Source organism: Crotalus tigris, unplaced genomic scaffold, assembly GCF_016545835.1.
Source record: "Crotalus tigris isolate CLP2741 ecotype Arizona unplaced genomic scaffold, ASM1654583v1 scf7180000018468.2839379, whole genome shotgun sequence".
Taxonomy (NCBI): Eukaryota; Metazoa; Chordata; class Lepidosauria; order Squamata; family Viperidae; genus Crotalus; species Crotalus tigris.
In genome coordinates, this window is record NW_024097024.1 from 355,999 (window position 1) to 376,608 (window position 20,610).

At 33.5% G+C, this 20,610-nt stretch overlaps 2 protein-coding genes across 10 annotated transcripts in view; one reads left to right on the forward strand and one right to left on the reverse strand.

Moving 5' to 3' along the window:
- The first annotated feature begins 1,943 nt into the window (after positions 1 to 1,943).
- TECTB (tectorin beta) lies at positions 1,944 to 17,729 on the forward strand. 9 transcript variants are annotated; one of them, XM_039352650.1, is made up of 13 exons: positions 1,944 to 2,094; positions 2,645 to 2,800; positions 3,586 to 4,644; positions 5,377 to 5,544; positions 6,734 to 6,924; positions 8,679 to 8,821; positions 8,925 to 8,997; positions 11,355 to 11,458; positions 11,538 to 11,621; positions 11,760 to 11,922; positions 13,451 to 13,520; positions 14,514 to 14,546; positions 16,232 to 17,729. In XM_039352650.1, exons 4-13 carry the CDS (start codon positions 5,469 to 5,471, stop codon positions 16,279 to 16,281), a joined length of 987 nt encoding a protein of 328 aa, XP_039208584.1. In that variant the 5' UTR covers positions 1,944 to 2,094; positions 2,645 to 2,800; positions 3,586 to 4,644; positions 5,377 to 5,468; the 3' UTR covers positions 16,282 to 17,729. The 9 variants fall into 9 exon arrangements, with proteins under 9 accessions (XP_039208584.1, XP_039208586.1, XP_039208582.1 ...); XM_039352652.1 differs by having other exon boundaries at positions 4,589 to 4,644; XM_039352648.1 differs by having other exon boundaries at positions 2,645 to 4,644.
- Positions 17,730 to 17,866: 137 nt separating this feature from the next.
- The window catches only part of LOC120312242 (guanylate cyclase 2G-like), a 42,519-nt gene continuing 39,775 nt past the window's right edge, over positions 17,867 to 20,610 (reverse strand). Inside the window, exons 20-21 of the mRNA XM_039352658.1 lie at positions 20,442 to 20,533; positions 17,867 to 19,336 (exon numbers count right to left, since the gene is read on the reverse strand). Of these exons, the coding sequence (XP_039208592.1) occupies positions 19,250 to 19,336; positions 20,442 to 20,533 (179 nt within the window). The 3' untranslated portion in view covers positions 17,867 to 19,249. The remainder of the gene's footprint in view (positions 19,337 to 20,441; positions 20,534 to 20,610) is intronic.

Genomic DNA, 20,610 nt, shown 5'->3' on the forward strand with positions numbered 1-20,610 from the left:
AAAAATCTTCAAAGCTTTTTTTCTGACTGCAGAATGAAAAAGATTTCTTTAGATAATGGAGAATTTTAATATAATTTAAATGATGAATTTAGGTTGTATATAGTATATTTATGTGTCATCTTCCAATCATTCAGAGCAGAGCAGAACAAAAGCCAGGATGTTTTCTTCCCACTGTTGAATAAATCTATTCTCCTCTTTCACTTTTCAATTTGTATGTCTACCTTCCTCTGGTATGATTAAGTGTTTTGGGATGGCTGAAGTGTCAGAAGATGTGTACTTTTGTGTATGGTAGTTAGTTTATGCTTCAGGCTCCAGTTTCAAGGAGTTAAAGTAATGGCTTTTATGTTTCTTGAAATTCCATTAAAGGGAACAATCAAAATTATTACTCCTCTTAATCTTGTCAAAATACTAGATTCCAGTGTAGTAAAACAAGAAAAATTATGGAAACTTGTTTGAACCTCAATAAGACAAGTAAGTGAAATGCACCCTGTGGTTTGAATTTTATTAAAAGACTGAACATAGAACATCTAGTATGGAAGGTATCTATTGTATACCTCAAGAGTCTCAATAAGGACAAAACCAGTAATATAGACTGCAACTCACTTAGCAACTGTTTTGCTCATCCTAAAGCTAGGAAGAGATCATGATGGGGGATCCAGCTACATAAAATGATCAAGCACTGTGGAGCATGAAAATCCAGAATACTGAGTTTTTAAAAAGTATGGATAAGTTAACCACTAATAAACAATTCATATGAACATAGCTTGAAAAAAAAGAAGAATAGTGATTCACTTCCCACATTATGATTGAAGAAAAGAAGGATGCTATCTGCATTTTAGCTGCTGTTCTTTCTTCAAGTGTTATTTTTGTTGATACTGTAGCTTTTGCCTTCCACTTTCCATGGCATAGGAACCTTATAGATCTGCTGGTCAGATTTCCTGACTCAGGACTACAATAACTCTCCTGGAATGTTCACTTGCTTTAACCTGTGTTTCCAGAAAAAGCTTGGGTGCAATTTGAATATATTCTGCAAGTTTATGGTCAGCATTTTTATTACAAGTGAGTTTTGATACATCCTTACTAAAGCTTCCATTTACATTGAGTAGAAATAAATAAATTGGAAGATGCCATTTTAGTAGTAGCATTATTTACTCAGATTTCCTAGTAAGTTTTACATCTGTAATGATAAACTGTTTTGAAGTAGAGTGTAGACCTTCAACATTTAGCTTGCAAAGATCAGCATCTGGTGGTCATTTGGACTTTTGCAGGCCAGATATGGTAAATTTTCCGAAGTGTTCAAAGTATATCAATTGACACTATTCAGTCCTAACCATCCAAAGTAAATCTTACCAAATTCAGTAAAAATTGCAATCTATACTGTCAACTGACTTTCATGTTTAAGGCAGAACTAAAACTTCAAATCTTCTAGTTTCTATCCAGGTACCTAAACTTTTCCAACCCGGCCTATTATATCAATTGGGAAAAGGGCATTGTAGAGATTACTGTTTACCCATACCTGCCAGACAAAAAGAAACCCAAGTCCTACTGTGTTGCCAGTAACCTGAAAAAAAATATGTAATAATAAAATCTGCACTGGATATAATTAACAATGAATAAGTCACCAATTAACTTGTCAAAGAACATATCTTATTCTCCCTTTCCCCTCCATTCTCTTCATTTCATATGTTGTGTCTTTTTAGATTGCAAAGCAGAGGACAGAATCTTTCTCTCCGAACTACTTTGAAAGATTGTAATTATTTGAAAAGTCAGGATAAAAGAGCAAGTAAATAAATAAAAACAAATAATTTTAAAAATTCTTCTGAATTGTTCTAACCTAATAAAATATAAAAAGTTTAATGTGTTTTGTGTATCACTCCAAGCCAGGGGTCCCCAACTCCCGGTCCATGGACGCTGTGCAAATAAGCGAAGCCCCATCCGCGGGATGCAGGCAGCACATGAAACCATGCTCCTTCCGGTCCGCAGAAAAACCTCTCTCCATGGAATTGGTCCCTGGTGCCCAAAAGGTTGGGGGCCTCTGCTCCAAACTATTCAGCAAAAGAAAACTTTAAATCATGCTGAGTAATCAAATTAACAGTAAGTAGTTGATCGACATTTTATCATGGCCTCACTAATTTCTTCGTCTTGTCTTCATCTACTTTTTATTGATTTTAATGCATTGTCTTTTCTTGTAAGCCACTGAGAACCAGTCTCAAATGGAAAAACAGAGAAATCTTAGTAAGAAATAAATAAATCCAAAATTATTTTAAGTGATGAAAATAACAAGGATGGTACGAAAATGAATATATTTTGGAAAAAATGTGTATAAGGAAGTATCTCTGCAATTCATGTGGTAATATCAGACATATGATATATATTGCTGTAGCATGAGATATTCATTCATGCTAGCCAAGTAAGAAATATTTGATAAGTATCCCAAGCATTGGCGAAATCTAGCTCTTTTATAATCTATATCATTCTTGTTACCTCTCTGAAGTGCTGATTTTCAGTTAAAAGGAATTTTTAGTGGATAAAAGAAGGAAAAATGGACCCTTTGTGCTATTCATTCATTTGACAGATTTTCTCAGACTGGCAGCCAGCCCTCACATTAAAGCCTTTGCTCTTGTTGAATGTCTTTGCTGGACAGGGTTCCTGTAGGACTGGAAAGCTGCCATAGATATGAAGTTACCAAGCAGCAGCAGCTTCATAACAGCTTATATTTACAGTATTTTGATAAACTGGCCGGGTCTTTCTCTGCTGGTAATTGCTTCTGAATAAATTATCCTTACTCAATGGCTTTCAGGTAAATAAGTGGTTTATGTCTGTTATTTGGAAAAGAGGATAGGCAGTACATAATGATTAAAGTAGTGAATATTTATTGAACAGAACTGGAGAAACAAGAAAGTGTAATAATGCATCATCAACTGTCTTTTACCCCAAATAACAGTTTATTTAACAAATGTTGTTAAATAAATGGCTTTATAATGTTGTCCCCAACATATACTAGCAGTCTCCTCATGCAGAGATTCAAGCAAGTAGTTTATAGTTATATAGTAATTCACAGTCTATGTAACATTCATGAATTAAACATATGCATGGAGAGTTTTCTTCGGGAAATTGGTGTCTGCCAGTCTGGTGCCTTACAGTATTATTTATTTTCCATTATATTTATTAGATAATTCAAAACATTCAAAAGTCCTACTGCAGTCCCCCAATGCAGACATCTTTTAGGTATCCTGTTAGATAAAAAAATAAATGCATAACCTGAAGAAATAATGTGAAAATATTAGAACAGAGATATTTTATTTGCCGTATTATGAATGTGAAATCATAACTACTATGCTTTGTGCTATCTGTAAGAATATTTTATACCATATTTACAAGAAAGAGTAATCAATTGTCTTTCAAATGGGATAATTGTCAATGAGAACACAGGAATAGAAAAGAACAAATCATATTCTGGGAGGTTTTTTGCAGTTGTATAAAACAATGTACAAAATTCAGGATTGCTTTCCTTGTGAAAAATTAATTTCTTGCTTTAGAATTTTATCCTGCAAAAATGTTACAACATAATTTATCTTTTCCCAGGACAAACTGTCAACTCGTAACACATGAACAGCAAACACTGTAATAACACAATGCTTTTGATAACAGTAGACAGAACAAGGAGAAACTGAAGAGCTATTTCTCAAAAAAGCTTTTGAGGCTGGGATGACAAGAAGCCATTGATTCACTTTTTGTAGAGGCCAGTACAGATAGTCCCATCATTAAGGTTGTGCGATCTACTTAATCAAAAGGGGCTCTCTTAGGAAGTGTAATTAGCATTTGAAGTATAATTTGCTATTTAATGAATACTCCTTTTCATCTGCAATTACTCAGAGCAATACAAGATTCCCTTGGGCCCTCACCTTTTATCACTAAAGAGATCAAATACTGTTCACCCAACTTTATTTTGTGGAGGCCTTTTTTCTTATGCAAATATATACATCATCAGATAGCTAGGCGCTGTAGCACAAACTGTACTCTGGATTACTCTGCTGAAGGCCTAAAATGGGGATATTTGTGTCCCTAAAAGTTGCTTACATATTATAAAAGTTTGTCATATTTCTTTTCCTCACTAGTTGTACTACAGTAGTACCTTAAAATGGATGACAGTCATCTCAAGGAAATACTATAGTATTTGGTACTTTGAAATTAAGAATAGATAGGAATTCATTATGGAAACAACTTAATCAATCATTCAAAACATAAATGATTAATGACTAGGCTACTAGTTTTTTTTAAAAGTAATGGTTTTACTTTATGTGGTGGAGAAAAGTGTTCCATATTCCTTAACATTTTCTTGAGAAGCTGGAGAAAGGGGGGGTTCTGCTAGCATCAAAACTCACAACATGATGTGGAAAATGATACATGATTAGTAAAATTGTGCCTCTAGTCCAATCATCAAAATGAAAAATGATGCTTTCTTTTTTAAAAGAACATTAGGAAAGTGAAGTTAAATTCATGAATTGAAAATTGAAATTAATTTCTTGTAACATAAAATAAATGATTTTTATCTTTTATCTATCTAATCTACTTTTTCCATGTGGAGCAATAAAGACTGAAAAGCAGAGGCTCCATTTACAAGATGGCATATATAAAGCAAAGGTAAGGGTAGACAGTGTTATTTGAAAAAGAAATTGGTGGAAAACAGACTTACACTTTACTTTCTGAGCAAGAACAACTAATAGTCTGATCTGCAAGCTGTTTCTTATGCGGTATGTATGCTTATTTTAAAAAGGTCTTTTGGAATATTACATAGATTTAAGCAGAAATGTATGACTAAGGAAAATATTATAAATTATTTTAGAATTAGTGCTATAGATTGATGACAGAATGCTGAAGTGACTCTCATCAATCAGACCAATGTTGAATTTATATAACAACTATAATTAACATCTGATATGAAACGATAGCTGTGTGAGTAATATAAATTCATTTACATAATCTGCAGCAAATGACAATGATTTTTGTACAAAAGTGCTGGAGCTATTTTTTTTAATGAGAATTATATTTGTCACTAGAATAAAATTAATATTCATAAGAGAACAAAATATTCATGGAGACAAAAAGAAATCATAGCATACTGTCAGTGATATAAGTTTGATAAAGTTAAGCCTACAGTGAATAAGGAAATTAGTTTCAGAAATTGCAATTGCACTTTGAATGCATGAGATTTTTTTTAAAAGCTTGCTCATTTTCTCCATGTCTTCTTCTTCCATGGCTAGAATATAGTTCAATTTTTAAAAAAGTTTAAACGTGCACATTACATTTTTTGCTTTTTATTAGTTTCAGAGTGGAAGATTTCATTTTTTATATATTGTGCTGGGTTACTTACAGGCACTTGATACATACGCAGAAGTGAATTCCTGAGATTTTCAGCATTATAGAAAAGCAAGTTCTTTTACTAGTATTTACATATCTTTGGGAGAATGATGATGCTGGTTTTTCTACTCTGGGTCATTTTGGCTCGAGGCTTTGCAGTTCCTTGCAGTCCAAATAAAGCAGGTAAAATAATTGATTTTTTTTTAAAAAAAGAATCTAGCTATATCTTCCACATGCCTCTTCATATTTGATGGTTAACAGAAACATATACAGTAACGTATCTTATGTTCGGAACTATTCATATAGAATGTATAATGGTAATAGTGTATGAAATTTAATAGCACTTTATAAAGGATACAAACCAGCCCAAATTTAAGTTTTGTTAATTTTATGGTTTAAATATCCCACTGAAGGCAATGGGATCTTACACAAAGGACCTAACATTGAATAGAGGCCATTGTAACTGCAATTTGCTAGTAGGTATTTTATTACTATTATTCAGTACTTGAGATGTTAAACAGAACTTTGTGCATAAAGGAATGATTAGTTTTTCCTTTTCAAGTACATGTGGAAACAAGTCCTATCCATTACAAAAAAGCCAAGAATAATTTCCAGAGCAATGAATGGGGTGATTTTTGCGGCACCTAAACATTTATTGTGTTGTGAGTCTGTACATCATGTAATGGACAGAACACAATTGATCTTGGCCCAAATGTGCCATGTTTTGGGTCCATGTGGCTGTAAGACTAAAGTAGAATGTGAACAGTGACCTGGCTACAGTTCTACTGATTTTTTTACACTTGTAGTAAATTGTCCCCCTTACCATTAAGATTCTCACAGAAGGAATAGCAACCTGGTAGTCCCCTAAATGAGGCGAAGACGTATAAGTGATATATTCATTCTGTTCTTTTACCGTTTATGGAAATTACTTGTGTATATGCTTTTGCATGGTATGCTGTACAGTTCAGACATATATTCTTGCTTGTAAAATTAAGATAACCGTAAGATCAGACACGATTAATAATCTGCCATAAAAAGAAGTCATAAATTGTAGGTATCACTAGTCCTATTTACATGTATATGTTTTTTTATAATTTCTAACCATCAGAGAAGACAAGATGTGCAGACTCTGTTACTACATTTATCTCCCATATTTGCAATAATACTGTCTTATTCAATACATTAGAGGCATTAGAATGAAGTTTGAGTTGCTTATTGGGGTATTAATTGTGGAAGCTAATAATAGAAGATACTGAAAGCTTAATTTGAATCAAAGCTCAAGCTTGTAATCATAGAAAGAGCATTATCTCCCTTGAAGTAGAACTTTGCTGCATAAATGTATTTACTTTTTTTGTTTGTTTGTTTATTTTAGATGTAATTTTGGTATATTGTTATCCTAAAACAATTATTACAAAAATCCCAGAATGTCCCTATGGATGGGAAGTTAATCAACTGGCACTCGGAGGGATTTGCTATAATGGGATTCACGATGCAGGATACTATCAATTTATCATCCCAGATTTGTCACCCCAAAACAAATCATACTGTGGAACACAATCAGATGTAAGTAGCTAATGTGTTAACATTCCATTTTCCATACATGATTATAATTGTGCGAGGCATATGGGATATATTTCATAAGATTTTATTAAAGTACTATGTTATACATTTGAAAAAGAATTGATACAAATTTTCCAGCATGTTTATATTTTCAATATATAGATAACTAAAGATAACTAATTGATTTGCATTTATATTAAACTCAAAGTCACTTGTTGTCACCCCTTGCTCTGATATTTTAGCTATACTTACGATTTGACTATCCGATGCCTGGTAAAAGAAGAAAAGGGACTAAACATATATTGTAGACATGAACCATTTTTTTTTTTATCTGACCAGTACTAAAAATTTATATCAACTTGACAACTACTTTATTGCATTGCTGTTAGGAGTACCCTTGTTACAGCCGTGTTATTTAATACCACTAATGAACATGTTTGATGCAAATTCTACTTTTATTTTATTTATTTCCAATGAAAAGTTAAGAAGTCAGAGGCATGGTGCTTACATATGTGTAATGTACACACATATACCAGAATTAAAGCTAGAATTATCCTTGATTTCCCAGCTATGTTTCCATACCATCTACCAACAATCGAGAGCCAAGGAAAAGTGCAGGATATCCAGTTCTATGTTTTTTTATGTACTTCAAAATGGATATGTTTAAGGTTGCAATATCTGAACTGGCAATCTAACTTTCAGTATTGGATTCACAATAAATGTTTATACTTTATTGACCTAATGGAAAGCTAGAAAGAAATACCATTTCTTGTGGTCACGGTTTATCGCTATCCTTACAAATATTTGTTTTTGCCTTTTTTTAAATTCACATTTTTCAATGTTTTTGTTTAATTTTGTTTTGTCTCTGTTCAATTATTTTTTCTATTGGATTTTGGATTTTAATCTATTGAATAATATAAAATTGTTAAAAAAAATTAGTTTTTTTCCATGGGTTTGATAATTTTTTTTCCTACTTTTCTTTATTGTTGTTCTTTGTATGGGGACTCAGTTTTTCATGAAGTGAAGAAATATCTATTAAACAAAATAAAACATACATAAGTCCAGACAACCGATATAGGCAGCAAAGTATTAGTTTTCTGTGTCCGTTTGCTGCCATCTGGCAGTCACCAGGCACTTACGATAACTATGTAAGATGGCCTTCTCACTCAGCAATCCTGGGCAGCTTACAAAACAAATAAAACATCATTAAAACAGAAAGTGCAAACTAATAAACATATATGATTGCAACACTAAATTGTTAAAAGACCTGGCTGAATAAGTTCCTCTTGCCTTGTCTTCTTTATTTTCTTATCTTTTGTCTCACCCCGAGCTGTGGTGTTGATTGAGCCTAAGAGACAGAGGATGCTTTTATTGTCTGTTACTGTTTTATTGTTTATTTTATTGTCATATTGTATAGAAAGCTTCAGTGTCTAATTTTTGTTAGTTGTGTTTAATTTACTGCTTGCTTTGTTCTAGTTTTATTATCAACTGCTCTGAGATTTTTAATGGAATTGAATGTACAAATGTTTTCAAATGCATTTATTTAAAATAAATTTTAAACTTTAAAATACATTTTAAAGAAGTGGATTTATGCGGCGGGTTCTTTAGAAAGCAAACTTGTGCTTATTTCTTGTATCTTTGTGTCCTTGTGAAATGGCTTGATTCTGTTCTGTTGGAAACTCAACACATTTAAAACTGAATTAATGACGGAACCATTTAAACTAAAATTGCATTTGCATCTTTTTCTTCACATGCAGTTTAAAAACCCTGTCTATCATTTCTACAACTCTATCACTTCCAATGATAGCACTGTCATTGTGAAAAGCCAGCCTGTCAACTATTCTTTTACCTGCACCTATCAGGCAAACTATCTGGTGAACCATGCTGCCTTTGACCAAAGGTAACACTGCCCCAATTCACTGGAATTTCATCCTCTAGCAAATGTTTCACTCTATTTTATAAAGCATAGGAATCAGTTCTGTGACATTTTCTGCCTCTTTTAGAGTGGCAACTGTTCATGTGAAGAATGGCAGTGCCGGTTCCTTTGAAAGCCAGTTGTCTTTAAACTTCTATTCCGTAAGTACAGTGTGTATGCTGATTGCTCAGTAAATTTCTCAGTAGTATAGTGAATAAGGCAAGGATGTTGTAGCATCTTTAAAAAGCTAAGTTTCTTGGGTAGTTGTTCCAATTCATTGAATATTTATAAAATATTACTATGCTAAAATACTGCTTTGAAATATCATCTAGCAAATTTTATTTTCCAGATCTTGGTAGATTCGCAAATGTTGCCATAAATGATGTGCATTATCAATCATCATATATTGACTCTCAACTAGTTTTATTGCCAAATTATAACTAAAACTGATTTATTTCTATTGAGGGTTCTATGAGAGTATTGGTTCACAGGTGTTGGTTCCACCTTATAAACTTCTGTGACCTCAGATCTCCCGATATTTTGGGAACATATGTAATTGGTAGGCTATCATGGAAGATTATTTTGCAAGAACATTTGGGAAACATTTTTCCTCCTTACTTTCATTTATGAAAATCAGATTCATTTACATAAGTCATCATTGATACTCTAGACATCGCGTGATAATAAGATATATTTATGATATATGTATGCTTATATTTGTTAATTTTATATCTTCATCTTAAAGACAATGTTTATGGTTATTTTCATTAATATTATGCAGTGGAAGTCAGATCTTTAATTCAAGCCAAGATTAGAGCTACAGAGAGTTACATGACACATAGCCTGACAACATATTGCTAATTTAAACATACGGTGTTTGAAATGATGTGATGTAATGTGGTTACACTACCACGTCTATGGTTACACTACCACTTCTATGGAATGTTATAGTTCATTTACCCTGGTGCATTTGGGTGAACATTCGTACCAACTCAAGGGAGATAGTTCAGGTCAAAAAAACAAAACAAAAAGAACAAGTACAATTTATTAAGGAACAAATGTGCTTCAATAGAAATCATCTGTGGAAATTAGCAGTCCTCCAGGTCACGGTTGTCCCAGAGGTGCTTTTTCAAAAGGCAACTGGACTTTGTTTTTTCTTGAAGATGTTTCACTTCTCATCTAAGAAGCTTCTTCAGTTCAATAGAAATCCTAAATATATGAGTTTTCTATTTTCATGGTAGAGAAGAAAGTACTCTGTTTTTCTTGGATGAAGCAGGCTGAGGGAAGAAACAAGTAGTTATCAGGAGTCAAACAAGAAATGCAAAATATAAAAATGAGGCTCAGAGGCAATCTCTTGACTAGTATTGCTGTTTCTAATTACTCCTTAGTAGACCCCAAGATTAAACAGTGCAAAGCATTCAAGCTTATGAACTCCAATCTCTGCCAAATTCACCATTTGAGGAAAATGAAAATGAATCCCACACCCAAGTATCTTGTCAATGTGACACCAAAGGCATTCTTCTTCTCTGAAGCAATTTTTGTAGTTTATACAAAACATCACCGTATATTAATAGTATGCTATGCAGTGTGTATCATAGTTTGTATATTGGCATTTTCAAACTACAGAGGCACTGTTCTTCAATTTAATGTTCCGTAATAGTGGTGCAAGAAGCCATTAAAAAAAGACAGTAACCAAGTTAGAGGCATTGGACTGAATGCCCTTTTCCTTTTATATGAATGTTATTTTCAGAATTTGGTATCAGCGCATGTTACTTAAATGTTCTCACGTCCCAATATACCATCTCTGACAAAGAATGGCCTAGATTTTGTTTTGAATTATTTAAGAAGTTAGATATCATTATAATTTTGAGATTTTTATTGTGAAGATAAACAGGTGAGATAACTGATATTTTCTTGTGTACTCCAGGGTAATATCTCAATAATGTTGAAATTTTGATTTCTAACACATCTAAAGTAAAAGCTTATTAAATTATTATGTAAGTATCTGTGGGTCTTAAGGTCTGCAGGAGTCTGGGTTGATCCTTGATAACCAAGACAATCCATTAAGCAGAGTGAAATGACAAAGGAACACAAAATAAAACTTAAAGGAATTCAAAAGGGCAGCAAATGTTTAATTTAATTTATTAATTTAGTTCAATTTATTTTGTTTAAATGTTGTTTATACAACAACAGCAACATTCTACTTCAAGAGGAAAGTCATTTTCTATCTCAGTTATAAAAATAACTTGCTCATTATGATGCAATGTGTTCTAATAATAAGTGGAGATTACATCTGTTGTTTCAGTTCAAGCAGCAAGGAAGATCATTAGGCAGAGTTTCATATGTCACAGAAGGGTAGCAGATGGTTAATTGTTAATTGTTAATTATTATGAAACTTCAGCTGCCAAAATAATTTGGCTGGCCTTAGATACTCTGAGAAAGTATGACTTTCATTTGCTGCTCCTGCAGCAGAAAATAAAATAAAATAAATCACCTTACCCTGTTTTTTTTATCTCAGAATGCCAAGTTTTCAAACAAGAAGGAAGCCCCTTTCATTGTTGATACATCAGAAATTGGCTCTGATGTATTTGCTGGAGTGGAAGCCAAAGGCTTAAGTCATAGGTATGATTTTTTTATATCCATGGCTCCCAACACAATATTATTGTTCTGTCCGTGCTCATGTCTCTTTGTCCTTTTGTAGATTTAAAGTAGTGTTGAGCAATTGCTGGACAACCCCTTCCTCAGAATATTTCTACCAAATCCAGTGGCCTCTGATAACTAAGGGGTAGGTAATTCATTCATTCTCTCCACCAGTGGTACTCCACTGGTTAAATATATCTTAATTCTATTTATTTGCTTATTAGATTTATATCTCATCTGTTTCTTCCTCATTTTAATAATATCTGTTATTTGTTTGGCATAGGTGTGCAACAGATGACTCCATTTTAGTACATGAAAATGGCAAAAACAATCGAGCCACTTTCCAATTTAATGCATTTCGGTTCCAGAATATTCCCAAACTTTCCAAAGTATGGCTACATTGTGAAACATATGTGTGTGATAGTGAAAAATTCTTCTGCCCTGTGGTATGTTCTTTAGATAATAGTTAACGATCAAATCTAGATTCCCAAAACAGGATACATGAACCGGAAAAGACAATCCAGTGTACATACAAATACATTTCAATACAGCATTAAATCAGTTTTAAAGCGATTTACCTTTTTGTTATGACTTACATTAAAAGCCTAAGCCTTTATGCTTTGTGGTTCCAGATACGTTATATTTCTAGTTCTATACTCCATCTTGCATTTTTGCTAGGGGATTACGGACTTGATCTTGAATATACCAAAATGACATTGGTTAGTGGATCTGAGGATTTGCTTTAATGCTTCTGCAGACAATAAAACTTGGATTTGGGTGTAGAAGTATCACCGTAACATTCCTTTGCTAAGTTTTATAGCTGCTTGAATAAAAGCTATATCTCAGACTAACATACATTACAATGTGAATTTCATCTATATAAATGTAAGTTTCATCTGAATAAAAATGGAAAGGAATAACTTGTGATATTCACTAGAGGGTGCTAATGCATTGTTTGTGATAGTGTTGCCCTATACTGTTTAGAAAGCTATCTGGGTATATAAGTGTTCTGTGTCTCATCAAGAATTACCATTTATTTGGAAATCAATAAAAGAGTTGTATAATTTACTGCAAGTAACCACTGTAAGTAAATTTATTGTTTGTGACAGTTCTACATCTATAGCCTTATCTATAATTTCTGAAGTTTCGGTTTGAGATTCCCTTTATAAAAATCTTACGCAGAAGGCATTGTGTTCATTGACTTATATGTCAATGCATGCGACTGAATGTTATATATATTTAACCAGTAAAATTTTAGAGACATCCATGCTGTCTTCTTGATAACAATAGAGAAATGGTTTGGCGTTGCCTTCTCCTAGGTAGGCTGACTTCCTTCATCCCTGCTTCATTTCAGTTACTCTTATTAGGGATTGTTTGTAGCTTCACCTCATCCTTCTTGACCTTATCAGGAATTTCTACCTATAATAATGTTGCTCTCTGGGTTGCTGAGTCCTTCCAATATCTCAGATAATTCTCACGGAGGGATCGTGGTACTTTTTTTTTGCTTCTGTTCAGTTGTGTCTGATCCTTGAACTTTGCCTAGACAACTCCCTGCAGTGACCTTGGCAATGTTTTTCAGAAGCTTCCTTTCTAGGGCTCAGAGAACGTGATTGTCCCAATATCACCTAGCTGGCTTTGTGCCTAATATGGGACTAGAACTTGCAGACTCTCCGTTTCTAGCCTGATGCTTTAGCCACTGCATCAAACTGGCTCTTTAATGGTACTTAATTCTCGCCAGATATACCAAGGATGAGGTTGCTATCTTAACTTTATTCCATGATACTGTTGCTAAAGATCTGTAAAAATGCTCTCAAAATGCTTAAAAGAAGAGAATCTGTATTTTTTGGCTGGTGAAAGGAAATAATTTGTCTTTTTGTTGTTATTGTTCTCTTTGAGTTCTATAGCTACTTAGGATGCATACTTTTTATAAACTGGGATTAACTATTTTAATCGACTTTTTTTACTCTTTTTAAGGCATGTGCAAAACGAAGAGAACATATGGAGCAAACAGGTGGAGTTTTAATTGCAGAATTCATTGTAAACAGTAAGTTCTAATGTTTCTAATTAAAGTGGGAATGGTTTACCAGAAGAGGCTTGTTCCTTCACATGAAAAGAATTGCTACAGTCATTCGCTTTCGTATTCCAATTACACATTGTTTATCCATATAAACAAACCATTCAAACACACCCACACAGAGATATCTTGCTTCAGACTTCATACCCCACCCTTGTTCTGTAATCCACATTTACTATGTCCTCCCTCCCATTTTCTAGTCTTCCTTCTATAAAACAGTTGGATGATCACCAGCTCTGTTCTCCTGGAACTGTCCCACCATCATATGCATCAGTAATAAAGTCAATTTCATTTTTCCTTTCCTGAGTGGAATATTTCATAGCAAAGAAGGTTTACTTTGGGCCACAGAGGTCTGGAAAGAACAAATCCAAGCTCACATTTCACTTGGAAGAGTGCTAAATTTTTCTGAGAAGGAGAAAAAATATAAGACATAAACTATATATATCAGCAGTGGGTGCATCCTAGCGTTACTCTGACTTCTGGCTACCTCTCAACTGATTCCCTGATTAAGGCAGAAACAGGGAACATTTAAACTGAATGTGGACTATTATGATCCACTTTCAGAGAGTCTTGGATTCAGATGCATTCCAAGATATTGAGGAATCCTGCAAGGTGAAATTAAGATAGCCTTGTAGCATAAAAAAATGGACAGCGGATTAATGCAGTTGATCAAGTCAAAATAGGTAAGGAAAAGTTGTTTTATAATGACTCTAGTCAGACTAAAGTATTTTTTTAATTCAGAAAGTTGTTTGTAGGGATAGCTGGGATGAGCTGTTTGAGAATTTTGTTTACTCTTAACTAGAAAGTGTAATGATCAGCCACTCCGAGCACTATTTAAAATGAAATTTCAAATTCAGCTATTAAAGTTTTCTGAAGACGCCATTCTTTTTAGAACTGATGTAACTTGTATTGATAATATTGTATACTTTGTTAATCTAAAATACTTTTTCTTGTTTCACACAGGCAAAGGATTATCCAGGCATTACACATTATCAGGTAGAATTTAGCAATACTATAATTGAAAGATTAATTGCAATCCGGCTAATACTATACAAACAATAGGACTGTGTAATGCTTCAGTTTGAAACTGAAAAGTTGCTTCAGCATATGTGGGAACCTATAGGCATCACCTGCCAACAGGTTATACACCTGTTTCACTGAGTCACTGACATTTTGACAGATCTTGGGAAAAGGTGCTGCTCTTTTAATCAGATGGTGGATTCACATTCCTGCATATTGTGAAGCAACTTTTACAGCAACTTTACAGCCCTAATAGGTAACAAATGAAGACTGTTGTTTTAAATCAGGGGTGTCAAACTGCCGGCCCATGGGCCGGATATGTCATGCCAAAACCGCGCCCACCCCATCGCTGGCAATGGAAAAAAAGTTGCAATATATCGCGGCACGTCACATGACATTGCGAGTTCAACACTTCTGTTTTAAATTAAGAGCACCAGGGCATTGCTTTGTTGTATATACTTTCTATGTTACATAATATTTCTCACAGCTTGACAAATTTTCAGGCAAAACTCATTAAAATTAGAAAAGATTTTACATGATACTATCCTGTTAACATCACAATCTTGATAGGGAGTTGTCTGCATGACATGACATGTCATGAAACATAATTTAAAATTCCTGATCAGATTCTAATATTTTTTTCTCACTAGAAGAGTTCCTGACAGCAAAGGTAGGCAGCCATCATCCATATTCATAGGAGCTGTGGTTAGAATGCAATATTTCAGGCTTACTCTGCCCACAGCCTAGAGTTCAATCCTGATGGGATTGAGGTTGATTCAGCCTTCCATTCTTCTGAGGTCAGTAAAATGAGGACCCAGATTGTATGGGACAATACACTGATATTATAAACCAGTCGGAGAGTGCATTAATAAAGCACTATAGAGTGGTATATAAGTTCTTAAACTGCTATATGGCACTCAGAGATTGCATCACAAAATGTGCAGCTGGACAATGTTTCGTTGCTGGTTGTTTGTTTCAAAACTTGCAGATGGAATGGCAGTAGGTATCTACTGGCTGGCAAATGACTTCAGGTCCTATCTGTAGCCTCCCAACTAGATTTTCTGAAAAATTAGCTGAAATTGCACTACCAAGAAGCATCCGTTTCAGTGCTGAAAGTTAGTATTGTAATGGAATCAGAGTAATCTTTTCATGTCATTTAAAAATGGCCTCCCACAGACCTTCAGAGAGTGAGCAAGCAGCAGCCCCAGCTCTCAGATATTGTTCTGAGTACCGGCTTACTACATTTCCCATAGTCTTCCATATAGAACATAGATATCACTGGATATATTTTTTTACTCAAATAAATAAACTCAATAATAAATAATTAGTACCTTCACTATGAAAACCAGTTTGGAGTAGTGGTTAAGGCACTGAGTTGGAAACTGAGAGACTATGAGTTTTATTTCCACTTTAGATACAAAACCAACTGAGTGACTTTGGGTTGCTCACTCTGTCTTAATCCTAGAAAGGAGAAAATAAGACGGAAGTGGCAAACCACTTCCAAAAATCTGTAGGGAGCAGACCAGATAGTTACCTGGAGTCTATATTGGTTTGAAGGTACAATACTTTTGAAAGTACAAGAATGTAAACAGATGTGACAGAGACTGTGTGGTGACAGTTGCTAATGACTTATATTCTTTCTATTTGTCTTTCTTTTGCAGTTATTTCCCATTTATTCCTGCTACTTGGAATTTGTGTAGTTTTAATATAATATCTGATCCAACTTGAACTGTTAATTATACTGTGGTTCTCTGTTGCCTACTTCAAAATTTTGCATAAAAATAATTCTGTGTGATCTAAGAATAGTGATTTGTGTTCAATTATAATATAATATAAATTTCTTGTTTTCTGAGCAAGAGAATAAAGATATTTAATATCATTTACAACTATTTTTTCAAATGTTAGTCCAAAGAAAAGGCAGCCTTTTATTTAATTTGTGAACCAAGCATCTATCTCTTGAATATTGTGACTATCAAGAAAACTACATTGCAGAAATAAGCTAGTTATTGCTAGTACAGTTTCTTAAAGAATACAATAAAAAAATAATTGAATTAGCAGACTAATGCCTAGAATATAGCTGTTCTTACCTCAAAGTACTTTGTAATTTTCAAGATAAATGGATGTATACCAGTTTTGTTCTATAATTAGATCTTATCTAATTAGATCTTATGTTAGAGAAGCCTTGTGTACAACCAAGACCACAGCCCATTATTGTGTAAAGTATATTTGTATTAAGGACTAGATTCACATATCTTATTAAGCCATAAACCATGGTTTCTGGACCATAATTACTAGTTTCATACAACAAATGTAAAGACACCGTTCCTATCTACCTTCAGATTAATGGAGCCATGATGCCCATAGAAGCTTCATAGAAAATACTCAATGTTTGTCTTCCTGAGTGTACCAGTAATATAATTTGAATAGTATATAACATTTAGTGAATAAGTAGGTCTTCTGTTCCAAGCTGCATTTCATTTTAGGACCACCATTATCAGCTTTTAGAAATGATCACCTAAGTAAATCATTGAAGTTTAATATTTAAAGTTGAATAAAAGCTTGCAATGCCTAGAATATTCCTTATCCTTTTTACTCAGTGAGCACTTTATTGGGCTGTAACTAATGCATTGAAAGATATACATTAAATCTATTTATTAAAACTTGATATATACATATATTTGAGAACATAAAAAGGAAATAATTAAACAGTCCATTATAAACTTATTATTTTCAATATAATTTTTCTGAACCAATATACAAACTACAATATAAACTTTTTTTAACATGGACAAATGAAAATAAAAAGAATAAAAACCATCATTTTGATTCATGTTCTTTATCCACATTTAATAATTGTATTAGACAAATGAATATGTCATTTTTAAAATCAATCATAGATTACAAAATGAACTGGCTGATATAGTTTGTTAAAATACTAGAGCCACAACACCTGAAACAATTTATATTCTTATGGCAATATAACATGAAGAATGAAATTTGAATAAAGGCAGGAGGAACAATATAAATTTCATTTAATCAAATGGATCTTCAACATTACTGTATGTAATATAGTGAAATGACCATGCTTTTCTTTAAACAAAACTTCAATGAGATATTTTTAAAAGAATTCAGGAAGACTATTTAGATTTTTTTTTTTTTTTTTAAAAAAAGATAATTAGTTTTATGTCTATGGAGATTCTCAATTATCCTCTGGTCATGATTGTCTATAAGAAGAAATGATTGTCTATAAAGAAATGAAATGTTTTCAAACAAAAAACCAAAAAAGTCTAGTTGCATTTTGGGGAAAGCACTTTTGTGAGATAATTACCTTTAGATTTTTCTACTTCATCTTACACTGCTTTATTTCTAATTCAAATTCTGTTCAGAACTGATATCTGTACTATACAATAAAATACATATTTCAATAAATTTATTTCTAAGTAGATATTGTTAACCTCAAGGAGTGTTTGCTTATGTTCCAATAAGTCACATTGTGTCTGATAAGATTCACTAGACTATTTCCTTAGTTGTACATTTTGATAGTCATCTAAAAATAATTACAAAAAACTTTTTGCAGACAATATGCAGGACATTACACCATTTCTTATACTAGTGTAAAGAGCGAACTTCACTACCTAATACTATGATATTATGCATTGAAATTACATCAAATATATTTCCATAAAGCAAAAAACACACAAGAAATATGTTGTGCTGATACACATACTATTCAATAAGTAATAGGAGGCTTTGTGACAGTTCTGTTGTGATGCACTTATGCAGAAATGGTAACAGTTGATGAAAAGAGGAATTTAAGGTAAGAAAAAAATATCCTACTAATTGCCCATGGGTATTTATCTTTATTTAAATTTGGTTTAGGGTCTAGTCTTACACAATGTAAAATTTAGGTTTTGAACAAATGTGAATTCTAGAAGGTAATAAGCTTATAAATGCCTACAACAGCTCTAACCCTAATGAAGGAGCCTTATACTTGTTTTGAGTTGCCTATCTAAAAGGTAGCAATATGATTATGAAGAATCAATTAGTAGGATATTACTATTTAGAAGGATTGTGCTATGTTTCAGATACTATTCCCCAAAGATACTTCAAAGTTTGGAGCAAGTGCAGGTCATAAAGACTATAAATGTTTAAATCAGCCATGTTTTTTTTTTTTTTTAACAAGAATGTACAACAACTGCAGAAGATATCCACGTGAACACAGAAAAAGACAGCTGCTTTACAGAGCTTCAGATAGGTATTATGCTTATGCTCCCATCTACGTCAAAGCACCTTTTTGGAATGAAATCTGTTAGATATATTTCCCTCCTTTTACCAGTTTGACAATTAATATAAAATGTACAAACTGTAGGCTAAACAGCAATGCAACTAAAATACAGATAAATGTCAAATATTAACATTAACAGTTAACAACAAGGTGGAAGAAAAGTGTTTTTACTAAATTTCTAAATACTAGGATAGGGGTTTTCAAACTTGGCCCTTTTATGACTTGTGCACTTCAACTCCCAGAATTCCTCAGCCAGCATGCTTGGCTGAGGAATTCTGGGAGTTGGAGTCCACAAGTCATAAAAGAGCCAAGTTTGAAGACCACTGTACTAGGAGATCACATTCAGTTAATACATTTAGGTCAAGTAAAGTCCTTAGCTATAGATTCTGCCTCCTCATTTCCCTTCAGCTGTGAAATCTGGTAGTGGCATATCAAATCCAGCTTTTCCTTTCAGCCAAAAAGTCCTTTGCTGTCCTTTACCCTAGCAAACAACAAAAATAAAGCTCTTTTACATAACAGCAAAAGCAAAGCTATTCATATGTGGTTGGTATCAATACCCATAATTGCAGAATGTTGCCTAGAACAGTGGTCTCCAACCTTTATGGTTTGGCGGAGAGGGGACTGGTGAGTAGCCGACTGGTGCGCACAATTCGGCCAGCCACTCACATGGCCCAATTCCTAATAGGCCATGGCCTTTTAGTGGAGCGCAATCTGGGTGTTGGGGACCCCTGGCTTAGAAGATTGGTAGCTTTTTAGAATGAATTAGCATTTAGCATGATTAAAAGGGTTCCTGCAAGGAAAGCATAATGAAGAAGAAATGGAAAAAATGGAATTCTGGGTCTGCCACTTCTAAGTATCTCAATCTTTCTTCATAACAAGACTGCTTTTGAAAAGCCATTTAATATTTCCGGTTTACAATCCTTTCTCTAACATTTATTTTAGATCCTCATTGTTTAAATGGCCCAAAAAAGTGTCAACATCTGGCAATCTTTGTCTGATTTCACAAAAATGCTAAGGTGGGTCAAACCTAGTTAGTTGAGTGAGACCCAGGTTTCTAGGCTACATTAAAGAAACAAAGAACCAAGCCAAAGTTAACAAAAACTTTACTATCTCTCAAGCAAAGCTCATCTTGAATGCATGCATATTTTTGTACTAAAAAAGCATAATAGTAATGTAGTGGATGCTCAAAGTATTGACCAATCTATGAATGGCTGTAATGTCAAAGCCCTGAGATAGGGATGGGCAATAAGACATATTTTTGTGTTGCTTCAGTTCCCATTGTCTTTCAGTTTTAGCAATGCTGACTAGCTCTGATGAGAGCTGGAGTTTAATAGTATCCCAAAATTTATACACAACATTTAATTAAAGGGAGGATTAGCCAGAATATATTGTATTCTGGTTTGCTAAATATTCTTTTAATAATTTATTCTTCTAACCCATGGGTATCAAACTTGATCATGTCATGTGACATATCGTGACGTACCACAATTTTTTTGGCTTTGACGCATCCAGCCCACTACCAGTTTGACACTCCTGTTCTAACCTACTCACCTCTTTTCAGCTAGAGTATTCTATGGAAGGCATACCTTTATTCTTATAGTTCCTCTTTCTTGTAAATTATAACCACCAATTCTTTGAAGAGCATTTGCTGTGGTATTAGAAACATGGATTTGCAGAGCTAAGAAATTCAGAGAGAAACAGCTATTATGTATTTTTATTAAAGTTTATAAACACACAAAAAAGAAAAAGTACATA

Bases quoted from the DNA above. Each gene is read 5' to 3' on its own strand.
- TECTB (XM_039352648.1), top strand. From the start codon at position 5,469: ATGATGATGCTGGTTTTTCTACTCTGGGTCATTTTGGCTCGAGGCTTT. The intron at 11,459-11,537 runs GTATGATTTTTT...GTCCTTTTGTAG, and splicing joins GCCAAAGGCTTAAGTCATAG to ATTTAAAGTAGTGTTGAGCA. The intron at 11,923-13,450 runs GTATGTTCTTTA...ACTCTTTTTAAG, and splicing joins AAAAATTCTTCTGCCCTGTG to GCATGTGCAAAACGAAGAGA.